At 53.2% G+C, this 23,181-nt stretch overlaps 1 protein-coding gene across 3 annotated transcripts in view; it reads left to right on the forward strand.

Annotated features, from left to right (window-relative positions):
- Positions 1 to 23,181, forward strand: part of VWF (von Willebrand factor) — a 126,192-nt gene that overhangs the window by 31,527 nt on the left and 71,484 nt on the right. For all 3 annotated transcript variants that reach the window (XM_070453136.1, XM_070453135.1, XM_070453137.1), the window contains 7 exons: positions 6,031 to 6,142; positions 7,084 to 7,130; positions 11,400 to 11,536; positions 11,855 to 11,993; positions 12,904 to 13,004; positions 17,658 to 17,853; positions 18,474 to 18,689. In XM_070453136.1, the coding sequence (XP_070309237.1) occupies positions 6,031 to 6,142; positions 7,084 to 7,130; positions 11,400 to 11,536; positions 11,855 to 11,993; positions 12,904 to 13,004; positions 17,658 to 17,853; positions 18,474 to 18,689 (948 nt within the window). The remainder of the gene's footprint in view (positions 1 to 6,030; positions 6,143 to 7,083; positions 7,131 to 11,399; positions 11,537 to 11,854; positions 11,994 to 12,903; positions 13,005 to 17,657; positions 17,854 to 18,473; positions 18,690 to 23,181) is intronic.

Genomic DNA, 23,181 nt, shown 5'->3' on the forward strand with positions numbered 1-23,181 from the left:
AATACAGGTTAGGTTTGAAGAGGCTGGGAGGAGGACATTGTCAGAGACTGGCCCAATGAGTTGTGTGGTTTTCTGTTGGGAAGGGGAAGCACAGTTGCCCTGTGACAGCCAGGTTGAGGGTCAGGGACTGGCTCTGTGTGGTGAGGCAGACAGTGACATGCATATCCAGCACTGGGATGTGTTGTGTGTACTGGAAGAATTGGAAGGAAGAGTTGAGAAGGCGGATAAGGTGTTGGTTGCCAGAGGGAGGTTTTAGGAGAGGCCGTAATTGGGAGAGGAGGTCTAGGCGTTTATAAGGCTCAGGGGTTGCCTGTAACTGGGAAATTATATTCTTTATAACTTGTTCTTGTTTCTTTTCCCGATTTTGATCTAGTACCCCACCCCCGTCTGAGTACCCCCAGTGGGTAGTGGGATAGAAACATATGTTTCTTCCATTTGGCTTATGGCAGGTACTCACGAAACTCCCTCTCTTTTGTACTTTGACAGTGAGTAGGGATTTGGGCTTCCCGCCCCCGAGGTTCATGGTGCGTGGTTTTGGAGCTGTATTATAACATGAGGAATGTACGTGGGAATAAATGTCTGAGCAGGGGCAGGGAGTAGCCAGGAGGCTGGGAAGTGCAGCAAGGATAAGGAGCAGGGGAGTCATGGGCTGTTAGTTAGGCAGTGCGGAGGAAATAGCGCCCTAGGAGCAGAACCCAGCTAGCAACGTAGGCGATACCCACGGAAAGACGAAGGATAGGCGGCCAGTCCTGAGGGGAGACAGTTACTAGGCCTATAGCAAGGATTAAGATTAGGAGTGCAGTTATAGTTAGAGAGACATGGAGAGGCCAGTCAGGGCGAGGGGCAGAAGGCCCCAAGGTTGTTTGAATCTGAGGAGGAACAGTGCTCATTAGGATGTAGAATGATGTAGAGAATGAGAGTAAAGAAATCGATTTCGTCTGGAGTCAGGTTGGAGAAGGTTCCCCGGAGCCACAGTTGAGACACCAGTGTAGTCAAGTCTTTGAAGGACGTTGCTGTTGGGGCGCTGATCCAGAGGTCTTGTAGTAGCTGGGTCAGGAACAGTTGTAGGTTGAAGAGAGTCCAGGTCATTCTGTGTCCTCTCTGATGGTTGACAGGGGTTGTCGCCGGGTGAATTTTAAGGAGGTGGGTGCTGGGAGGGAGACCTGATAGGTGTCATTTAAGGAGGGCAGCGCAGGATTGGAGGTGACCCGTTTTAGACGAGAGAGGTGTACCCAGGAGGTGACCTTCTCGAGTTTAGCTGCAGTTGGGGTAAGGAGGATGAGTTTGAATGGTCCCTGCCACTTTGGGGTTAGGTCACCCTGGGGACTATCAGACCGATAGACCATGTCCCCAGTTTGTAAAGGGGGCAGGGAGGCTTGGGGGTCAGGGGCAGGCAGATTGTGGTTGACGTATCTCCAGAGGGCGTTGCGGAGTTGCGCCAGCAGAGGGGCATGTAGGAAGCTTGGAATGGGAGGAGGTTCGGGGGGGAGTCCAGGAGGGAGCGTGGGCCTTCCACACATCACCCCAAAGGGGCTCAGCCCCAGGGGCTTTCTGGGCAAAGCCCGTATTTTGAGGAGAACAGTTGGCAAAAGTTTAGTCCAGTCCAGATGTACCTCGAGGGTTAGCTTGGTAAGGGTTTCTTTGATTATTCTATTCATCCTTTCTACCTTTCCTGAGGACTGGGGACGGTATGGAATGTGAAATTTCCAGGGTATCTGTAAGAATTGGACAAGTTGTTGGGTGCCCTTGGGTGTAAATTCTGGGCCATTATCAGACTGTAGGGATGAAGGCAGGCCAAACCTGGGGATAATTTCTGTGAGGAGGATTTGGGCCACGGTGTGGGCTCTTTTGTTTGTAGTGGGAAATGCTTCTACCCATCCCGAAAAGGTGTCCACAAGGACTAGTAGGTATCTGACTCTCCTGACGCGGGGCATATGAGTAAAGTCTCTCTGCCAATCCTGTGCTGGGAGGCTGCCTCGCATTTGATGGGTTGGAAAGGATGTCGGTTTAAGGTTGGAATTGGGGTTAGTACGTTGACATGTTTGACAGGAGTGGGTAAGGTTATCTAAATATTGTTGGTCAGCATTGGATATGGGGAAGTGGTTATGGAGGAACTGTTGGAGTGTCTTGGATGAGGGATGAAAAAGTGAGTGTAGATAAGAGAGGATTTCTCTGGCGGTGGGAGGGACGGGTGGAGTCAGAGCTAAGATGACAGGGCACTGGAGGGAAGGATGGGACAGGGCTATCTCCTTTGCCTTCTGGTCTGTGGCATTGTTGTAGGCTGATATGAGACTTCCCTTTTGATGTCCCCTACAGTGGAGGACGGCGGCTTTGTTTGGTAAGAGTGCTGCCTTTAGAAGTTTGTGGATCAGGTCTGAATTAATAATGGGGGATCCCTTTTGGGTTAGGAAACCTCTTTCTCTCCATATTAGGATGTTTGAGTGAAGTATGTTATAGGCATATTTGGAGACTGTGTGGATGTTAACCCTTAGATTTTTAGCCAGAGTTAGAGCTCTGGTGAGAGCTATCAGTTCTGCCTGTTGGGAGGTGGTGTGAGGTGGCAGAGGTGAGGCTTCAATTGTCTGGGTTCCGTGATTATGACAAAGGTCCCCCTGGATGATGGCATATCCTGTTGCAAACGGTGGGGATTTTTGAGAGCTGCCATCAACGAACCAGTGTGGGGTGTCTGGGTCTAGGATGGGCTGGTCTGTTACATGTTGGAAGGGGTTTTGGGTAAGATCTACTGTTAGGCTGCAGCTATGTAAGAGGGAGTCTGTTTGTTGTAGAGGACATGGGTAATAAGCTGGCGGGGTTAAGGGGAGAGCAGGGGGAGAATGAGAGCTGAGGGTCGAGGAGAAAGGCATGTAGGACCTGTACCCTGGAAGGGGGAAGGGAGAGGAAAGCCCGATGTGATAGCAAGTCTCGGAAGGTGTGCGGAGAACAGACTGTTAAAGGGGCATGTCTAGAGAGTTTATTTGCTTCGGGTACGAGGGCTGCGATAGCAGCCATGGCCTGTATGCAGGGAGGCTACCCCTTGGTCACCATGTCCAGTTGTTTTGATAGATAGGCTATGGGAGCCCAGGTGTCTCCAGCCCACTGACATAGAAGCCCCAGGGCCTGTCCTTGGTTGGAATGTGCAAGGAGAAAGAATGGTCTGGTGTGATCTGCCAGGTGCAGAGTTAGCACTCGGAGGAGGCTCTGGGTGAGCTGGCGAAGAGGATTGGCCAGCGAGGAGGGATTAAAGAGGGGCTCATCCAGACATCCTTTAGTTGCCTCATAGAGTGGCTTTGCAATGAGGGAGAAGTTGAGGATCCAGATACGGAAAAAATTTAGGAGGCCAAGGATAGAAAGGAGTTCCCTTTTTGTTTTTGGAAGTGGGCAGTTAATTAAGGCCTGGATTCTATCTGGGGGAATAGTTTTTTGTTGATGGGATATGGAAAGTCCCAGGTAGGTGACTTTTATTTGGACTATTTGGGCCTTAGATTGGGATACCTGATAACCCCAGGATCCCAGGGCCCCAAGAATTTGGCAGTATGTTGGAGGCAGAGTTTTCGGGCTGAGCTACAAAGGAGGAGGTCATCTACATATTGGAGGAGATGACTCGGAGCTAGGTCAAGTGTCTGTAGGTCCTTTTGTAAAGCCTGTCCAAAAAAGTGGGGACTGTCTCTGAACCCCTGGGGGAGAACTGTCCATGTTAGCTGTTGGGAAATGTGAATCTCGGGGTCTTGCCAGGTGAAGGCGAAAAGGGGTTGGGAGAGGGGGGTGGAGGGGGATGGTGAAAAAAGCATCTTTGAGATCTAATACTGTGAAGTGGGTTGCAGTCGGGGGTATGGTAGACAGAAGGGTGTAAGGGTTAGGGACTACTGGGAACGTCGGCATAATAGCCTCATTGATTTTTCTCAGGTCCTGGACCAGTCTCCAAGAGTTTGGTCCCTTTCTTACTGCCAGAATAGGGGTGTTGTGTGGTGAATGGGTAGGAATTAGGATAGAGGCTTGAAGAAGACGTTCTATGATAGGCTTAAGTCCCTTGTGGGCCTCCGGGGTGAGGGAGTACTGTTGTTGGGTGATTATAGTCGAGGGGTCTTTTAGGATAATGTGGACTGGGGGATGATGTTTGGCTATGGATGGGTGATCAGTATCCCAGATTTGGGGGTCTAAGGCAGGTAGATCCAAGGGAGGGTCAGGGGTGAGGGATAGGGACTGTCCAGGTGCCATCTGCCCGCAGAATATAGAGACTGTATCGAGGGGGGTATGGTAATAAAGACCCCCAATTTGGATAACAAATCTCTCCCTAGGAGTGCCATCGGGCGCTGAGGCATTATGAGGAATGAGTGTATAAGGGTTGATTTTCCAAATTGACAGAGTAATGGAGGGCTAATTTTTGGCCTTAGGGGAACTCCAGAGATCCCCTTGATTGTGATATCTGAGTCTTGAGTTGGGCCAGAGTAGGAAGTTAAGAGAGGTAAAGTGGCTCCAGTGTCTACTATAAAAGAGGTCTTTTTTCCAGCCACTGCCCCATCTACCCTAAGTTCTGAGCTCGTGTTCAGGACACAGGCTGGGGGGCTGGAACCTGGGCCCTGTCATTGGAACAACTCTCGTAGAGTTGGGCTGGGGTTCTGGGGAGACGTGGGGATCTCCTCAGATGTGCCAGGGCGTCTCTGTGGACATTCCACTCTCCAGGCCTGGGAGGTGGGGAATTAAGAGCCCTGGCAGAAAAGTTAGCTTGGAGGATGTTTGCCGGGGGAAAGGGGAAAACAATGAGAGGGAGGGAGAGTGAGAGAGAGTGAGAACGAGTGCCTCGCCCCCTCCCGGTTTCGGCACCAGGAATGTAGGGCATAGTTCCAGCGAGGCAGAAAAGGAAAGACGACCTCAACAGAAGTAGGTTACCTTTATTCAGGCAAGGAGGGGCGACAGTCGGCCTAACGACCAGGCTGAGTGCCGAGAGGGATCAGGGAGGCTTCATACTTATAAGAAGGTTTGTGGAAGCGATAAGGGAAATGTCAATCAGGCAGGATATTTTGAGTATTCTTTTGTTGAGATGACATTTGTAGTTGGGCAGGGGGTGATAAGTCTTCTGGGCAGGTGTAGGGGGTGCAAGGTTTCTGGACAGGGGTTGATAAGTCCCAGATAGATGCAACTGGCCTGGAGCATCAGGGTGGAACTAAAATTCTGTTTTGTTTTCTCCAAAGTTAGATGATTCAGCAAGGGGCCTCTGAGACTGCTGTTCTCTTTTCTAGGACCAAAAGACTCCTTCACCTTTATTTACTTTTTAAAAAGTCTTTGTACAGACTGGCCAGAATTAAGCTGGCATTTATTTTTAATTTATGTTTTCCTGTTGTACCATATCCACGAAAGCACATGTCTGTCTGGGGAGTAGGGTGGTCTGGGCTCCAACAGTGATTTTGTTCAGGGGAGAGGGTGGCTCGTGACTCTATCTGACCTGTAGTGTTTTCTGGGTTAAGAATCAGGAAGTGATCTGGGAGAAGGACAGTCTAAACTCTGTCCTGGGTTGGCCATGTGAGCTCAGCTGAAAAAGAGTCTCTTCCAGGAGAGACCTCGTGAGCTTTGGTGAAAAGTCCTGGCTAATTACTGAGAGTGAGTCCTGTGTGTTTCCATCGTGACTTGCCTACTGGAGGGCTTTGAATGAAACATTTGCCTCCATGTCTTCATCTGATAGCATGGAGACGAACAATCTTCCCCCACCTCTGTGCAAGATAGATGAGAAATTCTTTGAGCTTTCTGGGAGAAGCCTTCAGCCTAGACTCATGGCTTCCTTTCTGGAAGACCTTGAACAAAACTTTCCCCCATTGCTTCATCACTAGAGTGGAGATAAATAGCACCCCCGGCCCCCTAACCAACCCCTCACTTTGCAAACTGAAAGATCAGCATCGTAGAATGAGTCCTTTGAGCTTTCTGCAAGAAGCCTTGAGCAGATGACCACCTTCTTGGTTGCAAGATGGGCTTCTGTGGTTGCAAGATGGGTCATGATGGTGATGAGGCTGAGTCTTTGTCTTGTTGCCCTTGACCTAGAGGGACAGCTCCTGGATGAAGGCCGCTGCGTGGAAAGTACGGAGTGCCCCTGTGTGCATGCTGGAAAGACATACCCTCCAGGCGCCTCCGTCTCACGAGACTGCAACACCTGGTAACTGGGGCTGAGCCGTGCAGGTTTGGGGAGCTGCTAGGGGCTGGGGAGGGGCCGCTGGGCCAGCAGGGGCATTCGGGGCACCAGCAGGTGGAGCAGGACCAGGCCTGGGCTGGAGGTGGTTTGGGAAAGGCTGTGGAGGTTGATGATGGGGAGCAAGGATTATATACAGATCTGCCTGGAGGAGGAGGGTTGGGGGGAAGGCCGCTCCAGGGGCAAACAGCGTGTCTAGCCGCACCCTCACCCATGCTTTAATAAGCGACTCTTTCTCCCTGTTGCCTTTGTTTCTCTCAAGCTATTTCTTCCAGAAGCCCCTCTGGGTGTCCCCCCCTGCACACAGGCGAGGGGAACACCTCAAGGCCTTGTCCCTGGCTGCCTTTCCCTCCCGGGCTGTCTTCCAGGAGTCTCCAGGGCTGCCCAGCACGGGTCAGGGCGTTACCCCGTCAGAGCCCACCCTTTCGGTCTTCCACCAGCAATATGTGTGTGTATGTGTGTGCATTTTGTATATGTGTGTTTATATGTGTATGTGTGTGTATTGTGTGTATATATGTGTGTGCGCACATGTGTTTGTGTCTGTGCATGTTTGTGTGTGTATGTATGTATTGTGTATGTGTGTACATGTGTGCATGTGTGTGTGTGTGTGTGTGGGGTGTGTGGGTGTGTTGAGAGGGTAGAAATTCAACTGCTCCATGCCTGGGTGGACTCCCTTGGTTTCCTTCTTCTGTCTGTCTGTCAGGCTTTGCTCCCTTATCTCAGCATTGTCTACATGATTCCTCTGTGGCTGAAGCCCCTTCACCTCCCGAAGCCCCCTCTGATTTGGGTGCCTTTCTGTTCTCATACCCCTCCTGGGGGGCTGTGGGGTGGTGGTGCCCTCTCCAAATCCGTTCATGGATGCCTGCCTCTGCAGACCCACCTACAACCCGTTCTTCTCTCTCCACCAGCATCTGCCGAAACAGCCAGTGGGTCTGCAGCAACGAGGACTGTCCAGGTAGGGAGCGTCCCCCCACACCCACTGCCCTCCTCCCAGTGGAGAGGTGCAGCCTCCCTTCCAAACAGGGAGGGCCGCGTAACCAGGCAGCCTCTCCTCACCTGGACAGGCAGGCTGGTTGCAACCCCCGTTTACAGCTGCAGAACCAGCTGTGCTAAACTGCTCCTTTCCGGCCAGCCAGGAGAGGCCCCCAGCAGTGAAACGTGAGGCTGCAACTGGGCAAAGCTTTCACCCTGCTTCCCGTCACCTGTTTGCTCAGAGGATTACGGTTGCGTGAGCTGTGAAACCTGCAAGGTCATGGATGACTAAACAAAGATGACGCAGATTCCTTGGAAAATTAAGAGGAAGACGGGCTTGATAATTCTTTAAAGTTGAAGTGAGAAATTTCTGGAATTTTCCGTAATGCCTGAGCCAAAGACCTTGGCAGGATCCAAGGGCTTCCCAGGTGTCTCAGTGGTAAAGAATCTGCCTGCAATGCAGGAGCCGCAGGGGACTTGGGTTTGATCCCTGGGTTGCGAAGATCCCCTGGAGGAGGAAATGGGAACCCACTCCAGTATTCTTGCCTGGAGAAACCCATGGACAGAGGAGCCTGGTGGGCTACAGTCCATGGGGTCGCAAAGAGTCAGACATGCTTGTGCGACTGGGCATAGCACTGCAAGAGCTAGAAACACCAGGCCACCCAGTGACTTCTATCCTGTCTCCACCCTGTAAAATCCACTTAGGAAAAGTTTCAATACAATCTCTGCCTTTTACTTTCTCCTCTGTTTAGCCCCAACCCCATCTACGGCAAATTTTGTCCACTCAGCTCTCCCTCTGCCTCCTCCCCTCTAGCTGCCCCCACCATGACCCTGGCTCTCCTCCCGACACATCTCCCTTTTCAGTCAGTTACATGATGTTTTCTATTCATTATGAGGCAGGTGCAATTTATTCTCATTTTACAAAAGAGGAAACGGGTTCAGAGAGGTTAAGTAACTCACCCAGAGTCACACAGCTGCTATAAGATAGAGACAAACACACAACTCACAAACTCAAACTCACAACTGCCTGACCTCTATTTTGTACCTGCCACATGAGTTGGCTTCCCCAGTAGCTCAGACAGTAATGAATTTGCCTGCAATGCAGGAGACCCTGGTTCAATCCCTGGATTGGGAAGATCCCTGGAGAAGGGAATGGCAACCTCCTCTAGTAATCTTGCCTGGAGAATTCCATGGACAGAGGAGCCTGGTGGGATATAGTCCATGGGGTCACACAGAGTCAGACATGACAGAGTGACTAACACACACATACACACACACATACACACGTGTCCTGGATCCCTATGAAATCAAGCTAATTGGAAGTTGCAGGAGATGACCCAAACCTTTATTGCCCACCTGCTGCGTCCAGTGGTGGCGAGTGGCTTGTCTGGATGCCTTTTGCTGACCAAGTGGCTGGGAATGTTAAGCGTCCTCTTGGCAGAACTTGGTCTTCTCAGGGACCTGTGGGCAGGGCTTGGGTGAGCGTCACTGTGCAGCTCATCCTTTCTGCTCCTCCTCCAGCCCCCCTGGGCTCATGGCTCCCCAGCATGGCTGTGTTCCTGGGTTTCCTGTGCGGCAGCCCCATCCCTCACAATATTCAGACTTCTGATTCCCAGGAAACTTCAGGACGCCCATCAGGGGAGGTCAGAGCAGGAAATCAGATCGGAGGAGTAGAGTCAGGCCCCAAGGTTTTGCTTTTGAATGTTTGCGGATTCTCTCATTGACCCTTCTTTTCCCGGGCATTGTCAGAGATAAGGCAAGTCCAATTTCTTACTCAGATAAGAGTGCTCTTGAGAAAACAGAGAGAGGCTGGGGGAAGCATTCCCACCCATTTCCCTGTGACAGAGTCAAGACCTGTGATACACAGGGCTGTGTCACTTTGTAGAATGATGACAGCATCTGAAAATTCCCTTTCAGAAAGGCTTTTGCGGGACTTACCTGGTGGTTAGGAATCTGCCTTGCAATGCAGGGGATGTGTGTTTGATCCCTGGTCTAGGAAGTTAGATCCCACATGCCTCGGAGCAACTAAGGCCACACACCGCAGCTAAGACTCAATGAAGCCAAATAAACAAGTATCTTTTTAAAAAAGGCTTTCTCGTGACACCTGTGGATTTGGAATTCCAGCTTGGCTGCAATCAGCCAGGGTGACCCTTACCCACCCTTACGCCTAATCATTGCGTCTTGTGCTCTGACTTCCACAAAGAGTGACCCCTTATTCGTGCCCTTCTTGGGGGGCAGTGCAGTGGGAAGTCATGACCTGTTCCTACTCACACTTCTGGCACCGTGTGTTTGTGTTTTCCCCACAACAGCCAGTTCTCTGACTTACTGGACACCACCTGGGTGCCCTACACTTCACTGCATTTCTGAGCCTGACTACCTGGGGTTAGTGCAGATCCCGGAGGTGAAGGTCTGCGGCCAAGCGCCCCTACTTCTGATGCCAGCCGTGGTAACTGCTAGAATGGCTCACAGAACTTGGGCAAACACTACACTTACTATTACCGGCTTATTACAAAAAAATATGAAGGATACAAATGCTTGATGAAGAGGAACTCAGGGCAAGCTCTGGAAGGGTCCTGAGCCCAGAGCTTCTTTCCCCGTGGAACAGGGATCACCGCCTTCTGAGTGTAGATAAGCTCACCAATCCGGAAGCCCTCCCACCTCTGTTGTTTATGGTTTTTTAAAAATATTTATTTATTTGGCTGTGCTGGGTCTTAGTTGTGGCATGCGGGATCTAGTTCCCCGACCAGGAATGGAACCCGGGCCCCCTGCACTGGGAGAGTGGAATTTTAGCCACAGGACCACCAGGGAAGTCCCTGTTTAAGGGTTTTAATGGAGGTTTGAGGGCTACTTGCCCTCCCCCTGACTGCCAAGGGCGGGGCCACACCTGGACCCCAAGTTGGGGTCCCGCCCATGCCCGCTGCACGTTTCAGTGCAGATATAGGGATGAGGTAGTAGTCAGGGGCTGACAAGCCTGGGCTTTAACAGGTGGGCAGCTGCAACCCTTCCTCCCCCCACCGCCGTAGGCCTTTGGGGATTCCTGACTGTGTGAAAGGGCCCAGCATCATCCCCTGGAGATGGAACTGGCTGTAGGGCCCACTTAGGGGGAAACTGGGGTGCAGAGCAGATCCGTGCCATGGCGAATGAGTCTTTGCTGTTTGCAGGCTGGGGTTGATGGGGCCGGGAAGAACAGCCATGGCATGTGTCTGGTTATTTCTCTGTAGAGGAGAAGGTGGAGAGGGGATGCGGAGACGGGGGCTGGGAAGGACTCCAGATACCGCTTGGGCTTCAATGGGGCCATTGTGGGCCCCAAGATGGGGTTGCCCTGAGTGGGGCGGGGCCAGCGGGCATCACTGAAGATGATGGCAGAGCCCCCTCCCCCACACAGGTGGGCTGTGGTCCAGGGTGCATTGGCCTGCACCATGGGCTGCTCTGGGGCCTGGGGAGGACAGAGTAGTGGTTGGATCTGGGGCAAGTCGAGGGCTGGGGCTGCAGGGTGATGCTGGGAAGTCCTCGTGGCCACCCCCAGCTGTGTCAGCCTGGCTGGGGAGCTGGCTCAGGCAGTGGTGAGATAGTGGGCAGATGGTGCCCTGGGCCCCCACTGGCCCCGCTGAAGTCCTAGCAGGGGTTTTCCCAAGAGGAGGCCTGAGAGCTGCCCCTCAGCTGGGCAGGGGGTAAGGACAGCATCCTGGCCCCTGGACTGCTGGCCCCATTACTGCTCTAGGCTGGCTTTCTGCCCTCTTGCCCTCAGGGACTCTTCTGGTGAGGGGGAGGCCCTGTGATGACGGTGATGACGATGATGATGATGATGCTGGGATCAGAGAAAGTCTCTGACCCCAGCAGAGCAGAACCCAGGGAGGCGGCGGGGAGGGCTGGAAGCCACAGTGAGCCAAGAGCCCAGAGCTGGAACTAACCCTGGCTTCTGACCCAGCCCCACCCCCAGCATCACCACCCCCCGCAGCCCAGCCCCTGGGTGTGACTCTCTGGGTGTGACTTCAGTCCCTGGGTGTGACTTCACTCCCTGAGGCTCAGGACTGACCCACTGGGCCTTGACCTCCCAGGGCCAGAGGAGTGGGGCCTGAGTAGAGTCCTCCTGTGGGGCTCCTTTCTAGACCATGATGTGGAGAAACCCAGGAAGTGCCCCCCACTGGGACACCCCCCAGGGGACCCACTAGGACACCCTCTCTCTCTTCCCCCCTGTTTCCCCAGGGAACCCTCTGGGACACCCACTCTCCCCTCCCCCCTGTCTCCCCAGGAGAGTGTCTTATCACAGGACAATCCCACTTCAAGAGCTTTGACGACAGGCACTTCACCTTCAGTGGGGTCTGCCAGTACCTGCTGGCCCAGGACTGCCAGGACCACTCCTTCTCTGTCGTCATAGAGACTGTCCAGGTGAGCCCGCCAGGCAGCCCGGGGATGCCCACGGGGATGAGGGCCAAGGAGACCCCACGTGTACTTCTTTCTTCTGGACCACCCAGCAAAGGGGAGGACAGACGGGGTGCCCCGGGCTCCTTGGGGATCCAGGTCCCCGATTCCCTTTGGGACAACAGGCCCAAGGAACAAGGACAAGCAGGACCTAGAGTCTTGAGGAGGGAGTGGTTCCGAGTGAGCGAAGCTGAGGCTGCCTGGCTGGGGTTTTTCCCTGAGTGAATGGGTTGGGGGCTGGGCTGGGGGTGGTGGTGATGCTCCTCTGCACGCCCCTCCTGGCAGTGTGCCGATGACCCTGATGCGGTCTGCACCCGCTCCGTCACCGTCCGCCTGCCCAGCCCGCACCACGGCCTCCTGAAGCTGAAACACGGGGGCGGCGTCGCCCTGGACGGCCAGGACGTCCAGATTCCCCTCCTGCAAGGTGGGCGCCCTCCTCCCCCGGAACCCCCCACCCAGCTCGCTCTCGGCGCCCCCACCCCTCACTGTCGCCTCTTCTGTGAGAATGTGAAGGAGTGCAATTGTTGGACAAGCTGGTGTCCTGAATTTATGCTGCAAGAAAGGAAGGCTTCCTGGAGAAGGAAGATGAGCTAACTGAGGGTGGGGTGTCTGCTGATGGGTCAGACCCCAAGACATCTTGGGGCAAAGCCAGGTGACCCCGTGACCTCTGGGAAAAGCTCCCTGCTCAGTGACTGCCAGGCGGCAGTGTACCATTACGCACAGCATGATTCCAACCTTCACTCACAAAGGGGCTTCCGTACCCCTCCCCTCCCCATATTGCACACAGTGGGTGAACTTGGGCCCACAGCTTGTCCATGTGTGATTAATGCTGTGTGTCTCCCATGAGATGCTATGTTCCCCAGGACAAGAGGTGCGCCTTCTATGTTGTCCCCAGAGAAAACTGCAGTTTTGGATTTGCACACGGCATTGCTCAGCCGTGAGGAGTGGGTCACTTAGCCTGGAAGCATGTGCCACAGTCCCGGAAATGCTCAAGGGGTTAGCGGTTCAATGGAAAACCCATCCCCGCTCAGGGGACGTGCATAAACTAAAGAGTCTCTACCTCCCCCTTGTGGCAGTGTGGGGAATGGCAGGCTACCTGAGCGATGCGGAGGCACCTTCTTCTGGAGCCCAGTTTGCACTACACCCACCCTGATCCACCTTTCCTCTGAGACCCTCTGTCAGCCTCATGGCCATCCCCCAGCTGCCCCCTAATTCACTGCTTTCATTGCCACAGTTCTTTGTGACATACCCCACCTCTCCCTACAACCCATCGGCCTGCGGCCCTCTGCCCTGTCCGTATCCTAAACCTGAAACCCGACCTCGCTTGGTTCCAGGTGACCTCCGCATCCAGCACACTGTGACCGCCTCTCTGCTTCTCAGCTTTGGGGAGGACCTGCAGATAGACTGGGACGGCCGCGGGAGGCTGCTGCTGAAGGTAGGCGCCCTCCTGGCAACCGGACTGCACAAAGCCGCTGTTGTGGTCTGATGAGAGAGCTCGAGGGCGGGAGGGGAATTCCTTTCTCCCCCAACCCGCCCTGAGCCCCCAGAGCGAGGAACAGGCCTCTCTGTGTATGAGAGGCTGGTGACTGCTGTCTGGGTGCCCCTTGTCCACCCCGGGAGTTCCTGGGTGCAGGGCTCTGGTCCTCCGAGGGTTTCCAGCCTTGCTGGGCTCCTGCAGGGCTGGGTTTTGGGGGAGTGTGGGCAGCCAGTTTACTGCTAAGGCTCGTAACTGCAACAAGGCCTGTGATCAGAGGGTGTTCCCGGGGGTGCCTGCTGTGGGACTCACAGCGAAGACCTGGGTCATGTACCCACTACCTGTGAAGGAATATTCTGGGAGCTGCCAGATCCAAACCCCCTCACCCCCATCCAGGGGCTTGGCAGCCTGGGAGTCACTTCCAACTGCTGTCTGTGTTCTTAGATTCACTCTTGGATAGGGATCCGTATAATTCACAGGGCTGGCTTCCAGATCCTTGTTTTCCTCTGAAAATTTCCCCATAAGGTACTGTCACTGCCTTTTCAGAAACAAAGCAAGCAAGACTCATGGGGACCAGGAGACGTGCCCAGGACTGCACACCCTGATCAGCTCCCTGGGCAGGGTCACCACCACTAGACCAGTGCTTCTCACTTTGACGTCTTTAGATGCCTTTGCACTCTTAAATTATACCGAAGGTGCTGAGATCTTCTATGGGGATTGTATCTATTGATGTATTCTATCGCTTCCCTGGTGGCTTACAAAGTAAAGAACTGGCCTGTAATGTGAGAGACCTGGGTTCGATCCCTGGTTTGGGAAGATCCCCTGGAGAAGGAAATGACAACCCACTTCAGTATTCTTGCCTGGAGAATCCCGTGGATAGAGGAGCCTGGTGAACTGCAGTCCATGGGGTCACAGAGTCAGACACGACTGAACAGTTAACACTTTCACTTATCTAGTGATATTTACCAGATTAGAATTAAATCAGAGACCTTTGTTAGTTCGTTAAAAAATACCAATAGTGAAGTCACTACATATTAATGTAAAGATTAAGAAATCTGTTTTCCAAAACAAAGTTAAGGAGAGAGAATACCAATGTTTTATGTGTCTGCACATTTCTTTAATGGCTGTCTTGACAGAAGATAGTTGGAATCCTGTTGACTTCTGCAGTGTTACGTACCACGTAGGCCCTGAAAAACTCCACTGCACACTCACAGAGAACGAGAGGGAAAAAGTCATGGGAAAATAGTTGTGGCCGCATGGACCTCTTGAAAGGGCCTCCAAGACCACCCCGTCCCACAGGTCCCAAGACCACACTTTGAGAACCCTTGCCCCGGATATATTAAAATCCCTGGAGGGTCCCCTTTGGCGTCTGGGGGGCCAATGTTCCCCAGGCCTTGGTATGACCCCGTGATGGGCATCTGGGGTGTCCCTGAGGACATCCTGGCGCCCTCCATCCTTGTAATGTCATATTCTTCTTCTTCAAGTCCCTGAGAGAGCTCCAAATCAACACTTTTTTCTTTTATAAAAAAATAAAGCTATGGCCACAGACTATAGAGCATGAAAATCTTGAGACTTCCCTGGTGGTCCCATGGCTAAAACTCTGTGCTCCCAATACAGGAGGCCCAGGTTCAATCCCTGGTTAGGGAACTAGATCCCACATGCTACAAATAAGACCTGGAGCAGCCGAATAAATAAATAATAAATCAGTAAAGGGCTTCCATGGTGGCTCAGTGGTAAAGAATCTGCCTGCCAGGGCAGGAGACTCAAGAGGCGTGGTTCGATCCTGGGTCAGGAAGGTCCCCTGGAGGAGGAAATGGCAACCCACTCCAGTATTCTTGCCTGGAGAATCTCATGGACAGAGGAGCCTGGTGGGCTACAGTCTATGGGGTCACCAAGAGTCGGGTATGATCGAGTGACATCTCACACATAGAGAAATAAATAGAAAATAAAAGTTGCCTTCACCCAACAACTTAAAAAAGAAAAAGAACAGGAAAATCTTGGAGACCTTATCAACTCCTCTGGTACAGTTGGAAATAAAGTTACCCCCATTTCTGGAGCAGGACAGTGACTCACAGTCATTTGGTTACAGAGTGAGCAGAACTCAGGTCTCCCACACCCCAGTCATCAAGGGAGGCGCCCCCATTAGCTCCCCCACTTTCTCAGGCACCTCCCTCCGCACGGGGAGGGTGCTCTTGATCTGTGAGGCACCCCATCACCCCGCTTCAGCAGGCCCATGGCGTCTTGTCTTGGGCGGCTGACCTCCTCCCCTCAAACTCCTCCATCTTCTGTCTCCTCTGAGGTGAGAAGGCAGACTTGCTTCTGTGGGGAGGGGGTGCAGGGTTATCTCTGGGGCCAGGCTTGGTGGGTTTGACTAAAGAGAAGAGGCCTTCACTGGTCAAGACTACAGGGCCGGGGACCCTGGGGCCTGGGGAATGTCCTAGGTGTTTTGGTGTGTGTGAGGGGGCGCGTTCCCATGCTGACCCCGGGTCTGTGGGGACCGCCTAGTGGAGGACACCGGCTGGTGGCAGTTGGGGACCCCCGCTCCCCACCAAGGCAGTGGGATGAGGTGGGGTGAAAGAGAAGCTGCCAGTGGCTCCCTGGGTGAGGTATGAATCCCGCCGTCCAGGAAATGGGGTCGTGCCGGCTGTGAGGCGGCCTTAGAGCAGAGGAGAAAGGGTGCTGACAGTTTTCACTTGGTCAGAAGTGCCCCTAAGGTTTATTCCAAACAGCAAATACCTGGCGCATTCTCCCCAGGTCCCCGATCCTGGACAGTGTAGGCCTGGCTTCCACAGACACGTCCACCCTCCTAACCCTTAGCTGAGCCAGCCTCCGAGACAAGTCCCAGGGACGGAAGGAGGCAGTCATAGAGAGCAGGGGGTGGTGGAGAAGGCAGGCTTGGTGGGTGAACAGGGGGAGCTTGAGGCCTCGGGGCCTGAGAACCAGGAGGGAAAAGAGGCGGTGCTGGGATGTGGGCGAGGGGACGGGCGCCTCCCCAGCTTCGCCAGGGCTGGCGTCCAGAGGAGCGCCTGGCTCACTCACAAATCCGCCCAGACACTGTCCAGCCACTCACTCACCGCGCGCACCGCCGAGGTTACAGCAGTGACACAGAACAGACCCGCATCCCGGCTTCGTTTAGTTTAAATTCTATTGGAGGCCAACGGACGTTAAGCAGAACCAAGGAAGCTGTGTCTCGTGTTAGGAGGTGATACATCCGGGGGGGGAGAGATACAGCAGGGGCGAGCCAGGTGGGGAGGACTGACATGTTCAGTGGGAGCTCAGGCAAGGGCGGGGCCTGACGTGCCAACACTTGCTGTTTGCCAAGCAAGCAAGGAAACGCTATTCCATCTTCCTTTTTATGAATGATATTAACTTGGGTCCATTGTACATACGTACGGGTCCGAAACCCTCACGAGACTGTTCATCCTGAGTCTTGTCGAGCTGGAGCTGGAAGCTGGAAGGGGCTCCAAGAGATGACCCTGCAGAGCCGGCCTGTCCGGGTGTCAGAACACAGGAGGTCCCGAAGCCACAACTGAACTCTGGGGCTTCCCAGGCGGCTTTGGTGGTAAAGAACCTGCCTGCCATTGCAGGAGACGTAAGAGACTCGGGTTTGATCCCTGGGTCGGGAAGGTCCCCTGGAGGAGGGCATGGCAGCTCTCGCCAGTATTCTTGCCTGAAGAGTCCCATGGACAGAGGAGCCTGGCGGGCTACAGTCCATGGAGTTGCAAAGAGGCAGACACAACTGACTGAAGCGACTTAGCATTCAGGCAAATTGCAGAGCAGGGGTCAGGGCCACAAGGGGGTCCAGGCCTCTGCTCCAGTTTGAACTAAGATCCCCCCCAAAAGAGATGGGCAGATGACTCCAGCTGTACCATGGACCCCCATGTCAGCCCTGAATGTGCACCCCAGGCTTAGAAGCATGGAGAATGAGCACATGCCAGTGGCCTGCACCCCTCCTGATCCCCTTGCTGGTCACCCCTGGGTCCTCACTGATCCCCACCGCCCACCTCTTTGGATCATGACTGAAACCCATGGGGTCCTCTTGGATTCATGGCCTTTTTTCCTCAAAGATACCCACTGACTGAGTCAAAATCTAGACACTAGGAAGGAGTATTTATTTTTGGTCATGCAGTGTATGTTCTGAGAAAACTTGGGCCATAAACGCTCAGCCTGCTTCTCCCATGTGTGTGACAGAGATAAGTGTGCAAGAAAGGGGGGCTAGCTTTGCACTGTGTTTCCCCGGCCATGTCCTCTGATGGCCAGGGTGGCAGAGCTCCGCCCATTGCTGGGCCCAGCTCTGTGACCTCAGGTGAGTTGCTATCCCTCTCTGGGTCTCAGTGTCTGCTCTTTAAGTGAGGGGATCATCTCTGAATTGCTTCCTAGAGGACAGGTCTTTGATTCTAAAGATTTAAGAGCGAGATGAACTACTGGTAACTGGTTAACAGATACCACTCTTCGGGTTTTTAGTTTCTTTTGTAGCCCAGAGCTTAGCTGTGATGTATTAAATTCATATTTATTCCCCGCTCCCGGGGAACTTTCTTTGATGAAAACCATCTCCTGAGGGCAGGCAAGCTGTGGCCGCTGTGGCGGCTGCTCCACGTGGTCTGTCCCCCGCAGCTGTCCCCGGTCTACGCGGGGAGGACGTGCGGGCTGTGCGGGAATTACAACGGCAACCAGAGGGACGACTTCCTGACGCCCGCGGGCCTGGTCGAGCCCCTGGTGGAGCACTTCGGAAACTCCTGGAAGTTGCGCGCAGACTGCGAGGACTTGCAGGAGCAGCCCAGTGACCCCTGCAGCCTCAACCCGCGCCTGAGTACGTGAGCCCCGAGATCCCCGAGTTCCAGTGCATTCCAGGGATGGGGTGCCCACCGTGGGGGAGGGTGCCCCCAAATCCTTGGGAACCCCCTTGTTCCAGTGTGTTTCCTGGACGGTTCGCCCACGGTGTGGGGGTTGGAGCCGGTGGGTCTTCCTTTTCATCCTCAGCATTTGATTATCTGGATCATTTATTCTTCAAAGTCTCTTTATCGAGTACCCTCCGTGGGCCACACCTTGGGAAAGAAAAGAATAGTCCACAGTTCTTCCCCTGGACCTTCTCACTCTGTCTGAGCAGCACTTACATTACGGGAAGATAGATGCAGGGGCGGCCATCCACAGATTGGTCTGCCTCAGCATCTGGGGCCTACATCAACCGCGCCCTCTTTCTCAACTCATCAGGGAACAGTTTTCTCCCTGGGAAATGCAGTTGATTGTGTATTGAAGCCAATCAGGAAAGAATATGGGCTGCAGAAGAAAAATCGCCATGGTTCCCAGACCGGAGAGACACTGTTTTTGCTGTTGGTTCTGCCGAGGGGGGCGAGGTCGGGGATTTTGGTCTTGGGGTCCGGGTGCGCACGCCCGTGCGCGGTCCCGGACATGCCCCTCCCTTCCCCACAGCCAAGTTCGCAGACCAGGCCTGCGCGATCCTGACGTCCCCCAAGTTCGAGGCCTGCCACAGCGCCGTGGGCCCGCTGCCTTACCTGCGCAACTGCCGCTACGACGTGTGTGCCTGCTCGGACGGCAGAGACTGCCTGTGCGACGCGGTGGCCAGCTACGCAGCGGCCTGCGCCCGGAGGGGCGTGCACGTCGGGTGGCGGGAGCCCAGCTTCTGTGGTGAGTGTCCTCCCCGTCTGCTGCCCCTGCAGGGCAGCCAGCGGGATCCGCTGGGATGCCCTCTGCTCTGGTCCAGTTCCGAGCGCTGTCTCTGGTTTACTGCCCTGGGGAAGGAGCCCAGGGCATCTTGCATCCCTTACCCTTCTTATTTCCAGGAAGCACAGGGCGGTGGGGACTGGGGTCCCTGCCTGCAGAGATTTCCGAGGCTGCTGCTACCTAGTGTGGGATACACGTAGGGTGGGGGTGAGGCGAGTGTGTCCCAGATGCCCATGCGTTCCTGCATACCTAGAGGGTCTGATGAAGCAATGGGAGAGGCAGGTACCAGCCCTCTGCTTGTATGTGTGCATGCTAAGTCGCTTCTGGGTTCGATCGCTGGGTTGGGAAGATCCCCTGGAGAAGGGAAAGGCTACCCACTCCAATATTCTGGTCTGGAGAATTCCATGGACTGTATAGTCCATGGGGTCACAAAGAGTCAGACACAACTGAGCAACTTTCATTTCACTTCAAGTCGCTTCTGTTGTGTCCGATTCTTTGCAGCCCTTTGCATGAATATCTGGCCTCAGAGATATGTAACTGGGAAAAGGAGTATTTTAATAACTTTCTGAGATAACTGTGGATATATTCTTGTTTGATCTTCCTCCTTGTGTGTGCTCAGTCGTGTCCAACTCTTTGCGATCCTATGGACTGTATAGCTTGCCAGGCTCCTCTGTCCGTGGAATTTTCCAGACAAGGATGCTGGAGTGGGTTGCCAATTCCTCCTCCAGGGGATCTTGACCCAGGGATCCAACCTGCATCTCGTATGTCTCCTGCATTGGCGGGAGGAGTCTACCACTAACTCCACCTAGGAAGCCCGTCCTCTGCTTATAACTCCAGGTAAACCTCGGAGCAGTCCCTCCCCACAGCTCCGGCACTGTGTGAAGTCGTGTAAAGTAGAATAAGGTCCAGACGACCTGAGAGCCTCACTGGTGCTGTTAAAGGCCTGGCATCTGAGCTGGTGTGTGCCCCGCACTCTGGTCCCTGGTTGGTTGTTACTGTCACTCTGGGAACATTTGCCCAGTGCCCTGCATGGGCAGGCAGTCACAGTGCTGTCGGGCCTGGACCTTCTTGTTTGAGGCTGAGGTGGAAACTGCCTCCCTTACTAAGTGTCACAATGAGCTCACACTGAGCAAGAGCATAGTTAGATTAAGGCAGGGGCAACCAAGGAAGGCTTTCTGGAGGTGGTGCACTTGATCAGCAGTCCCTGGGTGGGGGGGATCCCCTGAAGGAGGGCATGGAAACCCACTCCAGTATTCGTGCCTGGAGAATCCCATGGGCAGAAGAGCCTGCTGGGCTACAGTCCATGGGGTCACAAAGAATCGGACATGACTGAGGTGACTTAGCATGCACACGTATGCGCTTGACCAGGCTTTAAAAAAGGTACTTTCTTGGAGAAAAGTTGTTTCTGATGGTGGAATAATAGTAGTGATGTAGAAGTGAAGGCATTGAAGGAGGATACAGTCTAGTGGACACTGATTTATAGGGTGAAGTAGATGTATTTGGAGACATAAATGTTGGTGGTTCTGACAGAAACAGGAAAATAGGAACTACAAACACAGTAAAAGGACTTAATAACACATATTTGAAGAGAAGTTTAGATTTAGGGGCTCTAGAAGTATCATTGTTTAAGCGACCTTATAAAAATGAGTTTAAGTGTGATTTGATTTTAAGAGACCTTATGAAAGAGAGAAACAGACAAAATGAGGAACACGTATTTAGGAACAAGTATTTAGATGTGTGCAGTTGTGCCCCCGTCCCACCATCCCTGGGGTGTCACAGGCCAGCAGCCAGGAGAACTGAGGCGGAGACCTCACTGGCAGCTTGCTTTGAGCCCTTCACTTCACCCTCCAAAACCCTTATCAGCATCTGCTGTTTAGAAATTGTGGGAGACATGATCTGGAGTAAGTGGTGTCTGATTGTGAACATGCTTTTAAAACAGTTTGGTGTTCTTTCATGGGCTCCAAAGAACTCCAGTACCACAGTTCTTTATATCTCAGGGCAGAAAAGAATTCAGCGAGAGGCCAAGTGGTAGATAAGAAGTGATTTATTCGAATAGGACATTTGTGAGGTTGTACAAGAGGGTGCGTGAGAAATGCCAAGTCCTGAGAACTTATAGGGCTACAGTTGTATAATCAAAGGAAAAGTGGGGAAGGGGGAGAAGACTTTCTCTGTCTTTCTTGAGTAGACATCATGCTTCCAACATCAGCTCCTCCTCCAGGTTGAGCAGGTGAGTTTTCTTGTCCCTACATGGTCAAGCTGGGTCCACAAATTGTTGTGGGTGCTGATAGCATGTCCTAGGGATCATTAACTTACTGAGCTCACAGGGCAGGATGTGGGTTTCATGCCAGCATTGTTTTATTGTTTGGAAACGTCTCCTGTTTCTGTCTCATGGTTTTGTTGCTAAGCAAGCCTGCTTGGTTCTGTGGTTAAGCAAACCTGCCCTCTGAGTCATCATTAACTTACAGGGGTCTCCCATGTTTTTTCTACCTATAGTCCCCTAGTGGGATTAAGTAGTGTATCACCTCCCTGTCCCTTCACTGTCCCTGTCACCTTGATCGTCTACCGACGTTAGACACTACGCATTATCCCTGTGCTGAACCGCCAGAAGGATTTCCTCCTTTAGGACAGTCCCCCAGAATGCCAAGGGCTTAACCAAATAGTCTTTAAACTCTTAGGAGCGGCTGTTCTTAACCCCCACCCAGAAGAGAACAAAAAGGGGATGGGACGACTCCACAGCAGCAGACGCTGACCTTTGGTTAGAGTTTCCTGGCTCCTGAGGCTTCGTGATATGGCAGGAAGTGCAGGTGGTGGGAAGACCCCATACCTGGAGACTTTAAAAGAAAAATTTATTTATTTAGGCTATGTCAGTCTTTTTAAAAATATTTATTTGGTTGCTTTGGGATCTTCTTTGTCTCAGGCAGGATCTTTCAGCATGGTGCATGGATTTTCCAGTTGGGGCACACGGGCTCAGTGGACCATTGAGATTTGTAACCACTGGACCACCACGGCAGACCCTGTCCCTGGAGACTTTTAAGGACAAGAGGGATCTGTCTTTATGAGCTGAACCAGAGAAAACCAGCCAGGTGGCCCTGGGTTATCTCTCTAGGGCCCGAGGAAGGAGGAGCAGGATGCCTGGGTTCCTCCTCCATCCTGTACCTCATTTTCCCTTCCTGAGAAATAAGCAGAATCTCAAACCACTAACTGTCCCCAAGAAGAGGCCACACCCACTGGGGACTCTCTTGCAGCAAGACCCGAATGTGTAGCTACTTCACAAGGTGATATCAGGAGAGTCCTGAGAAGCAAAACCATTTTTTCCCCCCTTGGAAATTGGTTGTGTTTCCTTTGGAAAGACAAGACCCCAGGCTCCTGGCAGGCAGGGACCAAGTCTTACCGTCTCTGCATCCCCCAGCTTAGCACAGCCCCTCCTACGCCCCTTGCCGCGGACACACGGTCAATGCGTGTTAAACAGATGATGTTACTTCTGGGGAAGAAGGAGACATTTAATACAGCTGAGCCAGCTTCTCAGAGGAAAAAACCTTCTCAGCCTAACTCCTTCTGATTGGGTGAAATGTGCCCTTATAGTCATAGGTTCAGTGGATTGGGACGCCCATCTTTAGAACCCAACCTGTCCCATCTTAGGGCTTCCCAGGTGGTACAGCGGTAAAAAATCCACTTGCCAATGCAGGAGACACAAGAGATGCAGGTTCGATTCCTGGGTTGGGAAGATCCCTTTGGAGAAGGAAATGGCAACCCACTCCAGTATTCTTGACTGGGAAATCCCATGGACAGAGGAGCCTGGCGGACTGTATTTCATGGGGTTGCAAAGAGTCAGGCAGAACTGAGCGAATCACGTATGCAGGTCCCATCTTAACCCACTTTTGCTCTAAATATTCATCCGATGACCCAATGTCTCTGCTGGTTTGGAAAAAGGTCTGTGTCTCACATGGTTAAAGCTCCTCCCCTCCCAGCTTCCCTCAAACAGCAGGCCCACCGGGGCAGTTGTCGGTGGGGGGGCACCCTGGCTTAGGCATTTCTGAGGTTCACGACCAGGCTTTCCCTTTGGAGCTTCCCTGGGACACAGCCAGCAGGTTTCTGCTGGAGAAATGGCTTCTAGCAGGCAGCGACGGGTTCTATGATCCTGGGAGGGGTGTCCTCAGGGTGAGCTTCTTATTTCTTGGATGATAGCTGATCAGCAGCGGGAAAGCATCTTGAAAGAGCCAAGTGCCCCTCAACACCAACCTCCCTCCCCCACCACCAGTCAAGAATTCCATCATTGGGGAGCTTGTGAGAGGACCATGAGCTGACAGTGGGCTGAATCCTGGCTGGGACCCTCGAGTGCCGGGTCCTCTTAGGTCTGGAGCCTGCATTTCCGGGCTGCATTTCCCCTTTATCAGGAAGGCAGGAAAGCAGCAGACCGTCGCCACCTGCCAGGCATGACTCAAAACTGCCTCAACCG

This window comes from Odocoileus virginianus, chromosome 23, assembly GCF_023699985.2.
Source record: "Odocoileus virginianus isolate 20LAN1187 ecotype Illinois chromosome 23, Ovbor_1.2, whole genome shotgun sequence".
NCBI classification, from domain to species: Eukaryota; Metazoa; Chordata; class Mammalia; order Artiodactyla; family Cervidae; genus Odocoileus; species Odocoileus virginianus.